This window comes from Pleurodeles waltl, chromosome 6, assembly GCF_031143425.1.
Source record: "Pleurodeles waltl isolate 20211129_DDA chromosome 6, aPleWal1.hap1.20221129, whole genome shotgun sequence".
NCBI classification, from domain to species: Eukaryota; Metazoa; Chordata; class Amphibia; order Caudata; family Salamandridae; genus Pleurodeles; species Pleurodeles waltl.
In genome coordinates, this window is record NC_090445.1 from 748,674,641 (window position 1) to 748,694,013 (window position 19,373).

General features: G+C 43.1%; 1 protein-coding gene across 26 annotated transcripts in view; it reads left to right on the forward strand.

Moving 5' to 3' along the window:
• ABLIM1 (actin binding LIM protein 1) overlaps positions 1-19,373 on the forward strand; it is a 786,962-nt gene that overhangs the window by 534,366 nt on the left and 233,223 nt on the right. For all 26 annotated transcript variants that reach the window (XM_069239295.1, XM_069239292.1, XM_069239305.1 and 23 more), the window contains 2 exons: positions 3,236-3,362; positions 5,246-5,339. In XM_069239295.1, coding sequence (XP_069095396.1) covers positions 3,236-3,362; positions 5,246-5,339 — 221 coding nt within the window. The remainder of the gene's footprint in view (positions 1-3,235; positions 3,363-5,245; positions 5,340-19,373) is intronic.

Here is a 19,373-nt window from a genome sequence, read left to right on the forward strand (position 1 = left end):
CCCCTTAAAGTGAACTTAAAAGCAGCTTCTGCAGCAGGGGAGCCTGTCTGCACTGCCTGCCTATACGGAGCCCCTACAGTGCACTTAAAATCAACTTCCCCAGCGGGGGAGCCTGTGTGCAGTGCCTGCCTACATGGTCCTCCTAGCTCAGAATGAGGCGAGTGTCACGCTCATGCTCCCTACTGGGGAGCAAGTCTTGGAACACTGGCAGGGGCGGGGCATTGTTATTAACTTAATGCAATTACAATTAAGTTAATTACTATGTCCGACTTCTGAGAGTAATGAAAAGCACCCGATTTCCTCATTTCGCGCATTCCTTAACACACAGAATGAGGAATTATTGTGCTGCAGGGCATTCTGCCAGCAATTCACCTTTTTAGGATTGAGCGCAAAGCGCTCTGTCCCTGGTGTAATCTCTCTGTGGGCTCTTAACCATGCCCATGTCACGCCCATCAGTTTGGTTGGTTTGTGGGCTTGCCTTTTAAAATTTGCTTGATTTAATTAGTGAAAGGCATGCATACGTCATGCCTTCTCTGGTGTTTAACCCACCTCGAGCACACCGGCCAACTACTGAAAACATACGAGGCTCCATGTTTTCGGTATGGCTTCTGGCCTACTTTTTCTCTTTATTTCGTAGGCAGCGCGATCTTGCTGGGCAGTAGTTGAGCGCTTTGCATGACATCGACCCTGTTACATGGATATTTGCACTTTTGCCGGTTACATGTATAATTGCACTTTTGCCAGTTACATAGATAATTGCACTTTAGCCGATACGTTTCACTGTGAGCAAACTTCTCTTTCCTTTTCTGTGTCTCCTTTGTGCTCATGGCGGCCATCGGTTCACTTATGTGAAACTGTTTAACTTTTAGTTTATGTGGCAAGAAAAGTCCAGTTAGTTATGTGAAACTGATTTACTTTTCATTTTCAGTTTATGTGGCAAGAAAAGCCCAGTTAGGAGTTTCCAACACTAATAGCTTTAACTTGAGCAAATGCGAGACCCATTTCATTGCAAATGCTTGTTTAAATTTGGGGCAGGTCGATGTGAAACCAGAGAAGAACTGGCAGAATTGCCCAACCTTTTTCATCCACTTACAGCAGATTAAAAAAATATATATTAATTTGCCCATTCATGGTTTTCACTTGCTGAGCGGGAAGTTATTTTTTTAGGCCTGCCAAGGGTTCACTCTCGTTTTCCCTGGTGCAGAGATTATCATGTGTTTCATCTGTGGAGCAGGAGGTTACGTTTTCAGTTCACTACCAGAAGAGGCAGTCAAGTGCCTTCACCTCCTGATGAGGCATCATTTGCTTTCACCTGCTGAGGAGGCATCATTAGCATTCACCTACAGAGGAGTCATCATGACAGTCATGTGCCTTCACCTCCTGATGAGGCATCATGTACTTTCACCTGCTGAGGAAGCATCATTAACGTTCACCTACATGGGAGGCATCATGGCAGCCATGTGCTTTCACCTGCTGAGGAGGCATCATGTGCCTTCACATTATGAGGCAGAATCATGTACCTTCACCTGCTGAGGAGGCATCATGTGCCTTTGCCTGCTGAGGAGGCATCATATGCCGTCACCTGCTGAGGAGGCATCCTGTGCCTTTAGGCATCATATGCCTTCACCTGCTGAGGGGGCATCATTTGCCTTCACCTGCTGAGGAGGCATCATGGCAGCCATGTGCCTTCACCTACTGAGGAGGCATCACGTGCCTTCACCTGCTGAGGAGGCATCATATGCCGTCACCTGCTGAGGAGGCATCCTGTGCCTTTAGGCATCATATGCCTTCACCTGCTGAGGGGGCATCATTTTCCTTCACCTGCTGAGGAGGCATCATGGCAGCCATGTGCCTTCACCTACTGAGGAGGCATCACGTGCCTTCACCTGCTGAGGAGGCATCATGTGCTTTCACCTGCTGAGGAGGCATCATGTGCTTTCACCTGCTAAGTAGGCATCATGTGCCTCTAAGCATCATATGCCTTCACCTGCTAAAGGGGGAACATTTGTCTTCACCTGCTGAGGAGGCATCATTTACGTTCACCTACAAATTATGCTGTCATGTGGTTTTACCAGTAGACCAATTACTTGCTTTGTTTTCACACTATAAGGGACGGCAATATGATTTCCCCCTTTTCAGGGGCTAGACGTGCATTTCCATTTTAAAGGAGCGCTAAGTGGAGATTCATGGCAGCGATGGGGGCTGTTTTTCCCTCTTCAGCCTTATCCTCTCTGTTAATGAGGACTGGCCTTAGAGAATTTGCTACCCAAAGAGAAATGTCCAAGTAAATCCCCTGACATCTTCTGCTTTCCAGAACACACACAAATAATCAATCCAATGCAATTCACGTATTGTGAGCAACATTTCTTTTACATTAAAAGAGTCGTTCCTTATCTCCTACTGCCCCAGGCAAATGTTGGGTTGTTCAATATAATAGGATGCACACTATGGCCGAGCAAGCATTCTCTGGGTAGTAAAACCATGACAAAAAAACTAGGACATGTGAGGTAGACGATTTGAAGCAGAGTGATTGAATCTGGGCATGCAGGATTCTGGGAAACAAAGCAAAGGCCAAGGGGGGAGCTGCCATACACCTGGATGAAGTCAGATAGGCGCGAAATGGTTTGCACCGCTGCAATGGGACACAGAGTAGGTCATGGACGAAGCGGGAGAAAACGCCTTCAGGTTTCACTCACTGCATCTCTTCCCCACTTAAAATCAGTGATGGGCTGGCCTGTGTCGCATACAGGTACTGCCAGGTGGGACAGCTTGAACAGGCCAGTGTGCTCGTCCTATGGACCATGACGGGACCGAAAAACAGCTTTCAAGCAGTCCCATGCCAACTGGCAGAGCCAGAGCCCAGAAAGCCCAATCCAAACCTGCTTTATATGCACCCCACATTAGCTGCAGTTTGTTACAGTGAGAGATGTGGCACCAAATCACCTTTTTTTAATGCTCCCAAACACAGTTTTGCAATTTAATACTGTGTTGCAGAATATTTAGAGTTCATTAGCTATTAACTCTGATGATTGCCTTGAAGCTCTGCCCACGCTATCGGAAAGGCGGGTTGCTGTGGCTAACGTCTGGCTGGCTTAAGTCTGTTCCTGGGCTTTTGTGTTCTGCCTGAATGCAGTATTCTCCCTGCGTGATTGTTGGCATCTGAAAGAATTGTTTTTCCAGATCCTGTTGATGTGCTAAATATTCACACGTTTTTTTTCTTTCTCTTACATTATAGGTTGTGCTGGATGCGGAAGAGATATAAAAAATGGACAAGCCTTACTCGCCCTGGAGAAGCAGTGGCACTTGGGCTGCTTCAAGTGCAAAGCCTGCGGCAAGGTGCTGTCTGGAGAGTATATCAGCAAGTAAGCCACTAGTGTGTCTGCTGTTCATCTGACACAAGGTCTTTTGCTGCTAAGTTGTCACTGCAGGGATGCTGCCTCCTCCTTCAGTATGTACTCGGCAGGCAGAATGGACCATCTTCTGCAGGATTTTGGGCACATTCAGTGATCATAAAGTTGCTATGGTGCTGGAGAGGATTTTGTCTTCATATGTTTCCCAGGGCATTGAACATGGGAAGCTATTTGTTGTTGGTTTGTGAGTTCAGTCCCTCTTTGGTGGCTGTTTATCCTTTGGTACGATCATTGTATTTGGCAACAGATGTTTCCATAGTGATCATCTCAACAGGGCAGCCAATGAAGAAGGAGGTAGCAACAAAAAATGTGTCTCTGCTATCTGCATGTAACAGTGTGGCACACTGGGCTCCAAGGAGCCTGGGAGGAGACCTGAGCTAGAACATGAAATTCACTTTGAATGGTCCCAACTTTACATGGAGAAGGGGGCACGGTGGCAACAATAAGACACGTTCTAGTCTGTCAAATGTTTATTCTTAAAAATGTACTGGATAATATTAGGAGTTTAACAACTGGCTTTAAGAATTGTAAGAGATTTCAGCGAGTTGAGGACAGGAAAGCGTCTTCTCAAAAGTAGAGCAATGGAGAGCAGTGTTTAGACAGCAGTGTCCAAAATGAAGAAAAAAGTGCAGACAGACAAGCTAAAATGTTTTTAAAACGTTAGTGGAGGGACACAAGGGAGATGGGAGGCATATGAGGAAGGTTCAGAAAGTACTGAATAAGTGAAAATAAGTTCTGTGAAGTATTCTCAACTAAGACCATACATTTATTTTCACTCCTTAATTACAAGTACAAATGGGAGTGAGTGTATGAAAGTCATGTCACAGAAGCAATAGGCTTGGCGTTGCACAGCCAAAGATCGATACTTCTGCCTAATGGGCTGATCACAGGATATAAGCAGGTCTTATAGAGGAATTGTCGGGCCCACTGGTAATGCAGCATGAGAACTGCTGGAGGGCAAATGTAAAACCACTTCACAAGCGTGAAGGCAAGGAGGTGACCCAGTTGCCAACAGATATAGGGCTTTAAGCCTGACCTTGTTGAGAAGGAAATAATTGAGAAATGTATGACAAATGTTTAGATGAATATCTTAAAACTCCACAACAGTAATGACTTGCACATTCGCAATATTGCTTCCGAGGGGAGAGATATACTGAACAAGACTACTTGAATGTTTTAATTATTCTAACATGGGTTTAGGTTAGAAGATAGAAATGTATGTTCTCCACCTTTGACATTGTCAGGTAGGCAAATCATCAACTACCTTGATGTGGGGTGTACAGGTTAGACCTGTCACTTCTACCACAGAATTTAAGCAAGCAAGGAAAAACATCCAAGCAGGTGGTGTCCTATGCTGAGCCTTATCCTTTGCAATGCCTTGCTCAGCAGTATGCTTGGAGGATAGGTCACACCTCTCTGCAAATCATAGCAGGATCTGATGGATGAATTAGAAAAGTCAATTGAAGATTTAAGACAATGTAGAGTAGTCAGAAGTCTTTTAAGGAAGAACCATTTTAGCAAATGTAGATAATTAAACAAACGAAGGAAGAAAGGTTTAATTCGTGAAATGTCATCGAAGTTTGTAAACAGAATGCTGAGACAGAGTTTGGTGTTAAAGATGTGTCTGTGTACAGAGTTAAAGTAAAATACTGCAGATAAATAACCAAGTGTAACCAAGATACGGATCATGTAGATGTTTCACCTTGAGTATGATATCAATTTCTGTAAGTACACCTCCTGAAAGACCAGAATAGAGTGAAGACGGTGTTAAGGGTTAGATCTGGTAGACTATGGTATATAACACACTCACAATACTGTCCTCTGGAATCCTATAGGGATGGAGCCCCTTACTGTGAAAAGGACTACCAGGTGCTTTTTGGCGTAAAGTGTGAAGCTTGTCACCAGTTCATCACTGGGAAAGTCTTAGAGGTAAGTGCTGTGGGTTGTGCAGGTTAAGCATGTGATTACTTCTACTTGGCTTTCATTCTCTTTAGTTTTCCTCTTTCTTCCTTCTTTCCTCGATGCCTTGTTTTCTTCTGTTTGTTTGTCACAATGACCAATTACATTGCAGTTATAACATGAATTCCCTGCACACCACTTCCGTCCCAAAGACCCATGATAGGTGCTATCTCCCCTGGGTGATATAGCGGCACAGATCACCTCAAGCACTTCACAGCAGAAGGACAAACGAATGGCATAATTCAGATTAGCTTGAGCTGCACACTACAAAGAAGCTCAGAACCTATATAGTATTTGAAGCAAAATGCATTCATTTAATAGTATCTTGATCAAGGACACCTTTTCAAAGCTTTAAAACCAAATCTATCCAGCCAACGTATTTCATCTTGTTTCATCATAGAACATTTTAGGGAATCTCTTGACAATTCTTAAACATAGAGGAGTTCTGTTGCATATTTTTTGTAGTTCATTCAAACTGGTGACATGATACTTTCGTATATCCAAACAACTTACATCAACTAAATTTCGTTGTAAACACCTGTAAAACTTTTTCTCATTTGCAAGGTCCAGTCAGTGGTGTATTTTAATTTAAGGTGTCAACAGTACCCAAGGTGGCCCTGAAAAGCCATGGTCTTCCGTGTCTATGGATGTATTGAGTGTGGTGCACAATACACGTGCACCACTCTGGCTTAGCGGATTTGATTTCAATATTTTGAAAATGTGTACATGTTGAAAAAAATATTAAATTAATAAATTTTGTGTCATAGACTTTCTGGGTAAATACATATAGTTCATTTCTTGTTTTATGTATGGTGCTTAAGATACATAACATAATCACAAACTTCAGAGAACTATGTATGGAATATGGCACTTTTGTCTAATGGCACACTTTCTTTACACTGCACATCACTGAGAAGCTAATGACAAAATAGCATATAAGCGAAAATCTCTTTGTAGCAATCTTTGGATTCTTTATAATGTGCTTTAAAGCAGGACACGTACAATTGGGTGCTTAAAAATGAATGCATTTTTCACAGTTAAACAAATATTCAGACAAGAAAATGTACATAGTTTTGGCAAAATATAATAACACAAATAAAAATGTGTACAGAGACAATGAATGCAATATAGCCCCAACTACATTAGAGGAAAGCGTGCTATAAAATCTTTCACATACCTACCTGTGACAAAGTGACATCACTGAATATTGCCTCTACGAGTTAGATTGGTAACTATTTTCTTTGGGACTTGTTGCCTACAGCCATGGTTCAAATTAGGGCAGCATGGTCTCCCAGTGCTGATTGGTGTGCAGTATTCAACGTTTATAAATGAGCGGTTTATGCATGATTCAGCTGGCTATTAGATGGCATTATTTTGGTTTTTTTTGCATGGCTACTGGGCACATGGACACAGTCATTCCACACACTAGATATGGCATTTAATCACAACAGAGCTGCTCCCTCATCCCTAATTCCCTACTAATAATGTGGGCTCCTATTAACTGTAGGGAGCTAATGGGAATGAAAAACTGGGAGGTGAATAGGAATAGACAAAACGGTTGGTGCACAAATCTCAAGACATAGGCATGTGTCACCACGCGTGTTCAGCATTGTACCTTCCCCTTTTACCCTTCGATTCTATAGTGTTAATACTTGGCATCCTCTTTGGATCCTTCCCTGTAGGCCACCTTTAACGATTCATTCTGTAGTGCTTCATGACTATGATGAAACAAAAGAAAAAACATAAACGTTTTTGCTTGCCATTTTTTGAAAAGTAGGACACTTTTTGTCGTGCACTCTAATCTATTTTATTTTTATGTGATTAATTTCCAAGATGCTGATTGTATATGATGTTACGAAGGAGCGGGAAATTATTTACTTCTCCCACATATTTGAGGAAATCATAAATTCACTAAGTTGTAAGTTGCAAACTTTGACTCCCTGGAGCAATTGCTTAGCACAGTTTCCATGATAATAAAATATCCATACATCAATGCTTTGATGGCAGGAGCTGTAACGCAGTGTTTCAGCCCCTCGGACATCACAACTCTTACCAACGTTCATGAAAAGCTAATTTAATAGATGTCAGCCTATTCTTCAAAACTAAACCTCAACACCAACGGGTTCCTACTACTCTATACTACACACTCCCCTCTGCCAGGGAAGTGGTGAAGTTTGCCTTGGTTGAAGCAGATGGGCTTCTCAATGTGTCCAGCTTCACGTTAAGCGGATTTCCTGGCACAGGATGTCTCGTAGGCCACATATTCTCACCCAGTAGCAGTGCTTAATTTGTGCTTGTTGTTTCCGGTGCTGAGCACCGGCACTTATTTTTGAGGGCCGGGGCTTATTCTTCTCCCTCAAGCACAGACGGAGGGAGGGAAAAACGAAATAGCGTCACAAAGGAAAAAAGTAGAAAGCTGTAAGAGTGAGCAGAAGGGGCAGGGAGTGGCTTTAGATGTACCGAAGAGGCCCGAGATGGCTTCAGGATTACGGCGCCACAGTTTTCCGTGTTCAAACATTTAATTGCTGCAGCAGCGAATTTAAGAGGAGGCCTTTGGGCACCGGCACCTTTTTACTTACAAATTAAGCACTGCCCAGTAGTAACCCTTCCCCTCAAGAAAATCCATGCCAACCAACAGTATCCATTTCCTAGGCAGCTGTAAGACATGGAGAGGGGAAAGCATGCCAGCTGTATGGGGGCAGGGATCCCCCCAAGGCCTCATGGGAACCCGGAGGTGCGAGAGGAGAGCGGGGCAAAACAAGGGTGGCACTAGGTGCACACTGCGGCGGGGGGACAGAAGAACTAGCAACTGGGGTCTGGGGATGATGGCAGCAGTAGAGAGCTTGGATACAGGGCTCTGGGGAGGAAAGAAAACAAGGGCAGTGTCAGGAGCACGGGTAGGATTCATGGGGTGGGGAATTGTGAACATGGACTCGTTGCTCTGCACAGGCCATTGCTGTACCAGGAACAGTTTCCCCTTGCAGTGATGGACCTTTGAGGTTACTTTTTTAAAACTTTGCAATCGTAGCACTTCATGAGGCATGCAAGGTTTACCACGAGGGATTTGCATAATTTAGACAACTTTTCACACCCATTGTTATCTTGACAAATTAGATCAAAAACGACTTTCTTTACAGCTAGTTGTTAGTGCCTGTTATAAATCACTGCTTTTATACCATCCAGCAGCTTAAGCTTCTTCATAAAGGTTGTTTAAAAAGGGTACATGGCCAGGTTGTTAAAGTTATGTGATGTTGTGAAATTACTTCCTGTGATGTCCTCGAATTCAAATGGTATGCATGATGTCACTTCCTAAGATGTTCTCTGGTATACTTTATAAGAAATAGCCACATTATACGTTTGACTGCTTGAATGCCCACACCCCCCACACACACTCCAGCATGTTTGAGCAACTGCCGTAGGGAATTCTGTCAATTTCTTCAAGGGCTTGCTCGTTTCTGTAATTTACCAAATCTCTACCTAAATTCTAGCTATGAAGGAAGTAAAGGATGAGCACAAAAATGAACACATTTTTAAAAGCATGAGTATGCCCTTCTCACATTGTGTTCTTTCTGTGTTTCTATATTTGGTCTTGGAGATTCAGTAAGTGACCGTTCACCTGCACTGCTGACCTTCGGCCTGCATCTTCAGAGCACTTCATTGAAGGCGCTTTATAGCTCCGTGGGAGGCAGGGCTCAGGAAAGAGCGAAAGCTTCCTGTCTCTTCTCCTTGAAACGGAACCAGAAGATAATTTTCTTCTTAGTTTTAGACCGATATTTTCCTCTAACCTTTGACCTTTAATCATCATTACTGCGGGAGCCTCCTAGCAGTAAAATCGACGAAGTTGTATCTGGTGGCGAAATGACTGCTGTCGGTAAATGCATTATTGTTTGTAGAAAATGCTTTGTTGATGACAGTCGGCGTTACAAAAAATATTACTCGGACATGATGGGATAGCTCCCGAAAGCAGAACGCCCCGAACTGTTCTAGACACTGGCAAGAAGTTTGTTGTGTTTGATCACTATATGCTCATATAATAATGAAATAAGCAATTTTGGCCGATTGAATTTAGTGCAGCATGGGACACGTTTATCCAATGCGAGATTTATTTTTATGCTAAAAACGTACATAAATGTATTACTTCTGGATTTTCACTGCGTGTAAGTACGTACTCCTGGCCGTACTTGCCCCATCAATAATTCTAGGTCACAGAGTAATGCATCATTTTAATGCTGCTGCATTACCACTTGACAGAATGGTATCCTCAGGAGTGGTCGGATTTACTGGCACTGGTGTTTCCCACGGAATAATGGCTGAAGACCGTTAAATTAAAGGCAACCGGGAATAATTGTTCTTATTATAGTATCACAGATTCATCAAAAAAACATCTAGAAGGTCTTTTGTGTCTCCTACTTGATATGTTTACTTTCACCCTGCGGGCCAGGGAGCCGGGCTGTAGATAGCATTATGGGACCAGGCGCAGTGGACTGCAGGTGTTAGTGTTTCACTCCAAGGTCACAGGTTCAATCCTTGCAGGTACACTGAACCCTTATGAAGTTGATTAGATCAAGTCACTCGGATTCATTGTGGAGACCGGCTTCACCCTGCCATCACCAAGAAAACCAAAACAGCCTGGCGAGCGCTTCTCTATTAAAGAAAGTATCCATTACTCCAAGAAAGTGACTTCAGAGTTGCTGTTCAAGCTCTGGTGCCCTTGTATCTAGATGTTGGCCACATCCTACTCCACAGCCTCCCAGACTCTACATTGCCCTCCTTAACAGCATCCAACATGTCTTGTCAAGGGCATGAAGTAATATGGTCCGGCACTCCCACCCACATAGAAGTCCACTGGTTCACCTTGCCAGCCCACAACATTGTCAAAATAAGCGGCAACATCTACAATGCCATCCTGACCAGCACCACCTCCTGTCGTACTGACAAATTCATCACTTCTCATCGTTTGCTACATGCCGCAGCATGACAGGTTGGAGACAAACAAGTGAAAAAGAAAAAAATATAGGCAACAAGCCTTCTCCACTTGTGCACCATTGATCTGGGACAGCATCCCTGTATGCACGAGGACAACCAACTCTGCTCCAATCTAGGAAAAAGCTGAAGACATTACTCATGAAACACCAGTACGTAACCACAAAGTAAAAGTCCACCTCCACTCTCAGAACCCTGATCCTCTCCAGTCGTTCATAAGCTGTATCTTTGTATGTAACCTCTTCTGCTTTTTGGCTAGGTTCCATCTGTACAAATACCTCATACATACATGCATAGATACATCCAAAATGATTACCATTGAGTTTGGTAACAAGAAATATCTGTTCTCCATGAGTGTATCAGCACACCCTTTGATATGAACATGCAGTTTGTTATAATAAGTTATGCTGTGTTGTGTTAAATTCTTCATTCAAATAAGGGTTCACAGGAGACCTGCAATATCAATGACAGGGAAGCCTGCTCAGGAGCAGGCCTCTAAGTTCTATGTGGAAGGCATGATCAGGTTCATGGCATATAATGGTGCTCTGGTGAAAAGGATCTAACTTTTTTGTAGATGAGAGATTGGATATTTGGTGAGCGGCTATCCTAGGGAATTGATAAACTGTTTTAATTTATCATAAATAACCCATACAAGGTAATACTTATATTTTTATTGTGTGTGGTGTGGCTTCCTGTGAAGCCGTCAGTGTGAACATGTTTCAAACCCTGGTTAAACACAATTCTGACAGCAGAGCAAAGTAGGCCAGCTGAACAAAGTGTCATAAATCTTGGTTGTGGAGTATTGTGAAATTCCGCGTCGAGGATGTGTCGACAAGCAACAGTTCCAGGGAAGCTGTGGAGCTGCTTTGCAAAGTCCCTTGTCGTCGCTGAGGATGATGTCGATGAGGGGATTGCGATGCAAAGGCCTGCATTGAGGATGCATCGCGCAGGAGCAGTTCCAATGGGGTTACAGGCTGCAATGCGAGATCCTGCTTCAGGGATGCTTTGTGCAGCAGTGGTTCTGAAGCAGAGCTGCGAAGAGATGAATCTCTCTACATTGGTTCTGCTCATAGGACCACCGTTGGACTGGCAGAGCACCTTTAGGCTCCCTTCCAGGGTTCCAGGACTGGGGTGGCACCACTTAGAAGGCAACACACAACAGACAGAATCCAGGTGCAGTGTTCAATGAGGTTGGAGCATTTTCTGTCCATGAGGCTCTGAACAGGATACCAGCCAATGGGCCTTGCAGTCACTCTGGTGGTCCTGATTTCAAGATGCAAGTCCAGTCCTTCTCACTAAGGCAGCAGGGAAGCAGGGTAGCAGTCCTTCTTTCAGAGCAGCATGGCACTCTTTCATAGTCATCCACAGGTTCAGAGGTGTACTGAAGAGTTGTGTCTGAGGGTTCATTAAACTTTGGTCTGTATCGTACATACAGTGCACTTTCCCTGTTGGCACCACAGCACACCTTTCAAAAGGTGCACCTAGCGCAAACTGGGAAAATGCACCCTACTATGCAGAATGTGCTTCCCTCAGGGCAGCCATGAACTTGTGCTGCTTTGAGGGCAGCGCATTCAAGTGAAATACAGAGCGGCTACTTCAAAGCCGCTCTGTGTTTCACAGTGCAGGTGGCATTCCACCTGTACTTTCAAAAGGGGAGAGAGATCCCCTTGCATGTGCATGCAGTGAGGGACTGCTCCCACCTGCAGTGGGATGTCTGGGAGGTCCATGGGACGCCCTTCCTTCACCATAGAGGGCTGCCTTTAGGAGGCAAACCTAAAGTGTACCAACATTTGTGACGCACTTTCAGTGTGCATCCTAAAGGCATGTTTGCCTCTGCACCCACGTTAATAATACACTGTGGGTGCAGAGGCAAAGTGATTCCCTCATTTGCATGGGGCAATGCAAATGAGGGAATGCCATCATGATAGCGGTGGTGCTACATGTGTGCAGCACTATCAGTATTACAAAAGTGAATGCACAAGCATATGCTGCCCCTTCTGTAATAGCATTGTGCCCAGGGGTGCATGAAGTGGTGCACGTTTGTTACGCCATGGGCATTGCCTATAATACGGCTCCTGGTGTCTTTTTTGAAGGAGAAGATTCTGGAAGTTTCCACCCCCAGAGATGCTTGGAACTTCCTGCCTCCCTGTCTTGGCTCCAGCTTGTCTAGGGACACAAAAAATAGTGTCAAAACCCTTTGTTCTTATGCTGGGTTTGGCCTTTGTGATGAGCAAGTGTTGTAGGTGACAGCACTTCTCCTTCCTCAAGTCATACATGGCCCATCCAGCCAACACCTATTCCCCCTTTGTCTCACTGTCTGAGAGCAATACACAAAGACAAACTGCCAGCTACACCTAGTCATGTGTCCCAGGATAGAAGCTGCAGGCATCAAACGGCTGGGACATGAAAATGGCAAATTCTAAAAGTTACATTTCAGAATTGTGACTTAAAATCCAACTTTGACATGAAAGAGGGTTTTATATTACAAATCTTTAGACATCAAACGTATTCTTATCTGCTCCGGATTGAAAGTTAGCACTTATTAAATGTAATAAGGTAACCTAATGTCATCCCATGGGAGAGATAGGTGTTGCAGTTGTGAAAAGCAAATTTAAGAGTTTTTCACTACAAGGACATGTAAAAGTTAAAAGTACATGTACAGCTTTTCGAATATGCTTCACACTGCCCTATGGGCTATTTAGGGCCTTCCCAATTGGTGAATTATATGTTTTAAAAAGTAAGTTTTAGGAATGGCAAAATGTTTATTTTGTTTGTTTTGTGAGGTTGAAATTGCAGTTTAAAACTGCACACAGAGGCTGCAATGGCTAGCTTGAGACATATTTAAAAGGCTTCTTACCTGGGTGGCACAATTAGTGCTGCAGGCCCAGAAGTAGCATTTAACTTACAGGCCTAGGTTACATATAGTACCACTTTACTAGGGACTTACAAGTAAATTAAATATGCCATTTGGGGATAAACCTATTTTCCCATGACTAAAGGAGAGAGCACAGGCACTTTAGCACTGATTAGTAGTGGTAAAGTATGCAGAGTCGTACAGCCAGCAAAAATGAAGTCAGTAAAAACAGGAGGATGCAAGGCAAAAAGCTGGGGGAAAACGATGCCAAGAATGTTAGGTCTAACAAGTTGTAATCCAAGTCCAGTCCATATTATGTGAAAAAAGCTCCCTGTTCGGACCCACTCTGGGATAGAGGTCCGGGATTCACCTCCCCCCAAAAAAAGTGCAACCAATTTGATTTTAAAAAATTGTAATGTATATATTAAAATTTAAGGAGTGTACATTTCACTTTCCCCTACTCAAAATAGTGAAACCCAGCTCTGCAGCCCATTGTGAATCTGATAGTTTATCCAACATGTCATATCACCACTTTGCTTCTCCATATTCACATCCGATAGAGACCTTTATAGCTGAGTTCAAATTTGTTCTCAATTTCCTGGAACCACTTGCAGTCACTAGTGCTTGCAGTACACTGTTGGTGTTGCCTCCATGTTACCCAGTATGACTGCCATGGACAGTGATACATGGACTAAGTGTTTCCTGGCCGTTATGTCAAAATCATTCCTAGTTTTGGGGAAGTCCAAGAGCACTTCTGAGCTGTACAGATCTCCTACACTGACCAAGCCTGCATGTGCACAGCACTTCAAATGCAACCGTCCTGCAATCTTGTTAAACCTAGGGAAACACAGAAAAGTTAATTCAGGCACATGAGGTACAGATGGCCTAATCTTTTAAAGTATGTAGCACAGCTGTGTTTAGACCCTCTTAGCAGGAAGGAACAGTAGAAAACAAGCTTCCATTTCACAAATTACTGTAATTGTGCTTGTACCCAATGTTTTAAAAAGATATCTAGCCACCTTGCTAGCCATTGGAGCTATACTGCAAGGCTGTATGACTCAAATGTCACCCATGATTAAGCCGCCCTCTTCAAATTGAGGGGACAATTGTGATGTGGGACCCAACACATACCCTGAAAAGATCAACCATCAAAGTATTTATGTTCATGAACAAATGTAGTTCCAGTGATGCTGGAATAGTGGTAAAGTAATACAATGATCAGGGAGGTACATCATCTTGACATGGTCACCTGACCTATCATGGACAATGGGAGGCGCAGAGTGCTGGTAAAGGTTGGGAGATATTTTATAGAGGATGGTGTTGGAGGGTGGTAGGTCCCCAGGGAGTGTTTTTTTGTACCGGAACGAGGATGAGGGAGAAGACTACCAAAGGTGGATGGGCAGGTGGCAGGATAACAGATTTTCTGTTTTTTAGAAGTGAATGATAAGACAGCAGGTATTTATTTCTGTTTTGCAGTGGGGTAGAGGACACACTGGCACCACTTGTTCACATTTCGTATGTGTTTACATCTAATATTCGGGGATAGTGACATGTTTTTAATATTTTAACACAGCGGCAGCTCACTAATATTACAGCAAACTGTCTCTGTTAAACCCTCCTATTTCCTAAATGTGAACTTTTTTCTATAGATATTGCATGAAATATAAACACATTTTTCTGCAGTCTGTAAGATTCTCACACATCACCCACATAAAAAAAAATAAAAAAACAATGATATTTAAAACAATTTGATTAAGAATTATTCAAAGTCATCAGGGCAGGGCTCTCTGCAGAACAGAGCTGGCTCTATCAGGGCCCCTCCGAAAGGCTGGGGCCCTGGGCCCCAGCCGACTTTGCCCTGCCTTAAAACGTCTCTGGTTCTGCGGCAGGAATGTTGTATTCTATTGCTCTTACAATAGGACACGAAAACATAGATATGGATATTTTATCTATCTTTTTAGGACTAGCTTTACAGCACATCTGTCTGCTCAACCTATTGTTACTGATTCTTTTAAATATGCATAGAGCACATTATGATCCACCCAGAGGTTGTTTCTCTCTGACTTCTACTGAATGTTTGGTGTGTCATTCTGCCTTCTAGGAAGATGTTCCACTGGAATATATGAAGAAATATTTTACTTCCGAAAAATAGTCAATCACCACAGAGTTTGCCTCATTCTGATTTGTATTTCCTCTGTGCATTCAATACTGATAGCAGATCATGTTTGCAACATTTTCACTAGCTTTGGCAAAGTCAATAGGACTGACTTTAATATGCTAAACAGTATCTCTGCATGCAACACAAGCAAACAGCATTTGCGTTTCCATGTGTTGCCACATTTAAGCTTTGCCAGTTTTTTTTGTTAGGGGGTGTGTGAAATATATGTAATTTCCTTTTGTGTATTGACACGAAATTTCAGAAAAAGGACATTCAACTATGCAACATGGAAATCCGGCATTCAGTGCTATTCTTTGTGTGAAAAGCACCCTTGTGCCTGTTTTTAACTTGATGCTGCATTTTGGTCTACAGAATACTGCAAAAAACCGCATTGGCTGGTTCTGATTGTTTGCCTTGTTCTTGTTCCTGTCGTAGGAATTTTGAGCAAACCAGGCGTCATGACATTATCTCGGGGAATTTTGTGTAACAAGCATAAAGCGAAATACCAGACATTACGGGAGATTTTGCCAGGGCCCAGCTTTTCTTTTTTTTAAGATAAATTTGGTTCTTAATATGTTCACTTTAAGCGGCATCTGCAGCAATGCACCACTAGAGGGTGCAATGCTTCTACCTTAGTTGAATAGGGCCTTTACGGAACTAGCCATTGTTAAATCAACCTTAGTTACTAGCGTCAAAGTAAGCGCGCAGCATAAAAACACCAGTGATGTCTAATACGTTTCTTAATTGTCTGTGCATGTGTCAGTGGCCTGAGCACATGCTGCTTTTTAAGGGCCCTTGTTATTTATTAAAAAAAAAAAATTGCCCACGCTACTCAATATATTATCCTGAGCCCTGGGTGAAGGATTTGAATATTTTCTTTGGTGCGTCTGCTGTGTTCGGGAGATGTAGCCGTGCTGGAGATCTGCCAAAATATGCAATTTATGTGGCTACGCCTGATTAAATGTTAAGAGGTCTTAGGTGACCCTGTTTTGCTCGCTTCGGTGCCAAGTAGGAGGTCTGGTGGGGCGCGTGCAGCACATCTCTGCTTGCTGCGGGGGTGCCCGGCTCCAGCTTCGCCCTCGATTTTATTTGGATTAAATGCAGCTCCCACTGCAAAAACACTAGTCTGAATGCTGGCAGGTCTAGCCAACTGCATTCTCAGGGATGACAATCTCCTCTCTCCAGTCAGAGGTGAGGCTGCAATACCAAGAAGTGATGTGCTGTGCACAATAATGAGATACAAACTAAGAGCGAGAATGGCCGTTTATGTTGCACAAACAGTGGAATTATCTCTTTCCACCTAGATAATAGGCCCACATTTGCCATTTGTGTAGTTCTGTATTTCATCAGCAGTATTGACAATATCACATAAACAGACGTGAATCCCCTATATTAAAATTTGTTGTCAAAAGTTGTGGTTGGTAGTTTGATTATTCATCACTAAATTGCCCAGAGCTTGCTTCTAATGCCGTTTTAGACCATATGATATATTTTTTATGCTTGCCCGAAATAGTTCAATAAATAACATTTAGCACAACAAATTCAAATAGCAACAAGAATTTGTTTGGCGGACAAATTCAAGTACCACAGACACAAATTATTTTTGTAATGCGTGTTTTGATTACCAAAGAATTCCTTTCTGAACTTTGGCATCGTCTTGGTGTAGGTGAGTGAATGCCCATAACGATGGAGTGTTCACTTCAGGACCTCTGCACTCGTGTACACAGGAGTGAGTCTGTCTTCCTGACAGTGGCCAAGCTTCTTAAAGCATGCCCATTCTTCCCTGAAGTCAAGGACAATTTGGCTAGTGTTCTGGTAGACAAAAAGTGCCATTTGCAATTCTCAAGTTACCAGCAGTGGTGTACAAAAGAATTCACAGAAACATATTTCTTTTCAATGCGAGACCGAAGCTTTAATTTAAATTGTGGGATGTTTGGCTTGGGAAGGGCGAGAATTTTTCATATTCCTCTCTAAAATGACTAATGGATTCTAGGATCTAGAGCATTTTTGTGGCCAAATAGAAAGTGAAATCTGGCAGTTAATTGGCGCAGGTCGTCGGTTTCTTGGTGAAAAATGTACTCGTTTTTCAGTGAGTGTGAACATTTTTGCTGCAATACCGACAACTTTTTGCCACTGGATTATTTAATTACATTTCAAATTTTTACTAGGACATTAAGAAAGCAGTAACCTGGCCCTGAGCATCATGTCATTTCCAAAGAATAAAATGGGAAACTAGAAACAATTAGTAAAAATCAGTTTCAGTGAGTGGAAAGAGAAGAATGTGTATCAGTGATCCTTTAGCTTCTTGCTAAAGAGCAGCCATTTCTGGAGAAGGCAGAATGTTACAGGATGAGGACTCCAAGGGGGGCTTAAGGCACACAAACGAATGGACCACAGTTTGTGGATACGCACAAATGAAGTATTTCTTGGCCCATAAATTCAACTGGCCTTCAAGGACCATCAGAGATTGTGCCACATAAGCGTGTTTGCTAAGATGTATAGAATTCTAGGCTGCGCTTGCTGGTGACATGAGGTAATTACAGTGTTCACTCTGTGAAGTGTTTTGGGTGGTACAGAATGTAAAGTGACTTTCCGGCCTATGTAAGTGTTCTAGGAGTGAATTCCAAAGTTGGGACCCAAGCGGGGAGAGGTCATTGGTGGCATGGTGTTGGGAGCGTGTGTGGTGACTGTGGGATCAACCTGTGGAACATGTTGCACAAGCAGGATGGGCCAGTTCCACACAATACCACTATACTGTGATTGAGACTTTGAAGGCAGTGCTTCACATTACTTGGATCCAGTGGAATATTTTCAGCGGCCATCTTACTGACTGCCACGGTCTCCCTGGGCTGGTGCTTAGTTCAGAAACTTTTAGAGTTTGCATCAGTGATTGGTGTAATGTTTTTTCTGTATGTCAATTAATTATTTATTTTGTTTTGTAAATAATTCAGTTCTGTCTGCCTCATTCAAATAGCTCGCTCAGTACCCTAAGTAAATCGGGGGCCCGGTACTTTATTTTTTGTATTAATTAAGAACTGAGATGATTATAAGGTGCTGTCTCCCCGGCGACCTGGCTAACTCGTGCACTGGGTCTAGCTGAAAGCAGGCTTGCACATTTCCCAAATGTGGCATTGAACGGGCCAGTAGGTCGGGCATTCCTCAGCAGCAGCAGCAGAGCCCAAAACAAAGAAAGGCCTCTAATTGATGCGGAAATGCAGGCTTGAACAGTCCGAAGGAATGGCTGGCGGATCTGCACGAAACCTTTCAGGAGCCTGGTTTGAAGAGCCATGTTCTGTGATGTGAATGTAATGTGCCAGCCCCTCCCCCTTCCCGGACACAAAGACGTGCCCGTTCATGGGCTTGCTGTTATTTGGGTTGATTCGTTTAAAATACCCCAAATTTCAGAAAACAATTGGGAGTATGCCGAGGTCTGTGATGCCGCAGAACAACAGTGCCCTTACGAAGGTCAATGTGAAAGACCCAGGGGGGAATTTAGGGCCGATTCTTAAACTTATTTGAGGAAAAATAAAGACTTGCGTAAGGACGAATCCACTTACTGAATAGGGAGTGGTAGACTTGTACACACTCAAATGTGATTTACTTGTAGGGGAATTTCACCACTATGATGGATTAACTGTATTTCAAAATTCCATCAAGTAAAAGATGGTGAATGTCCACAAAATGGTAAGGTTGTGGATATTCACCAACATTTATTTAAGCAGATGTTATTGCTTTTCAAAACATCATACAAGGCATTTGAGTGAGTGCCGTTATTAAGCTACAAGAGTACAATAAGCAAAGAAGTACGAATGAGATCAAATATTAATGGTCGTCTTCTTGTGGGATAGTCTCTTGGATAGAAATCGTGACGGCTCATTCGATGCATACACACTTATTAATTCCACTTAGTTCAAAGAACTCCTCCGAGCTCCTATCCCTAACCTCCCATTTGGCTCATGTGTTGTAGGTCTCCTTTCCTTCCTGTGGAACAGTGGGTCATTCCCCGGTT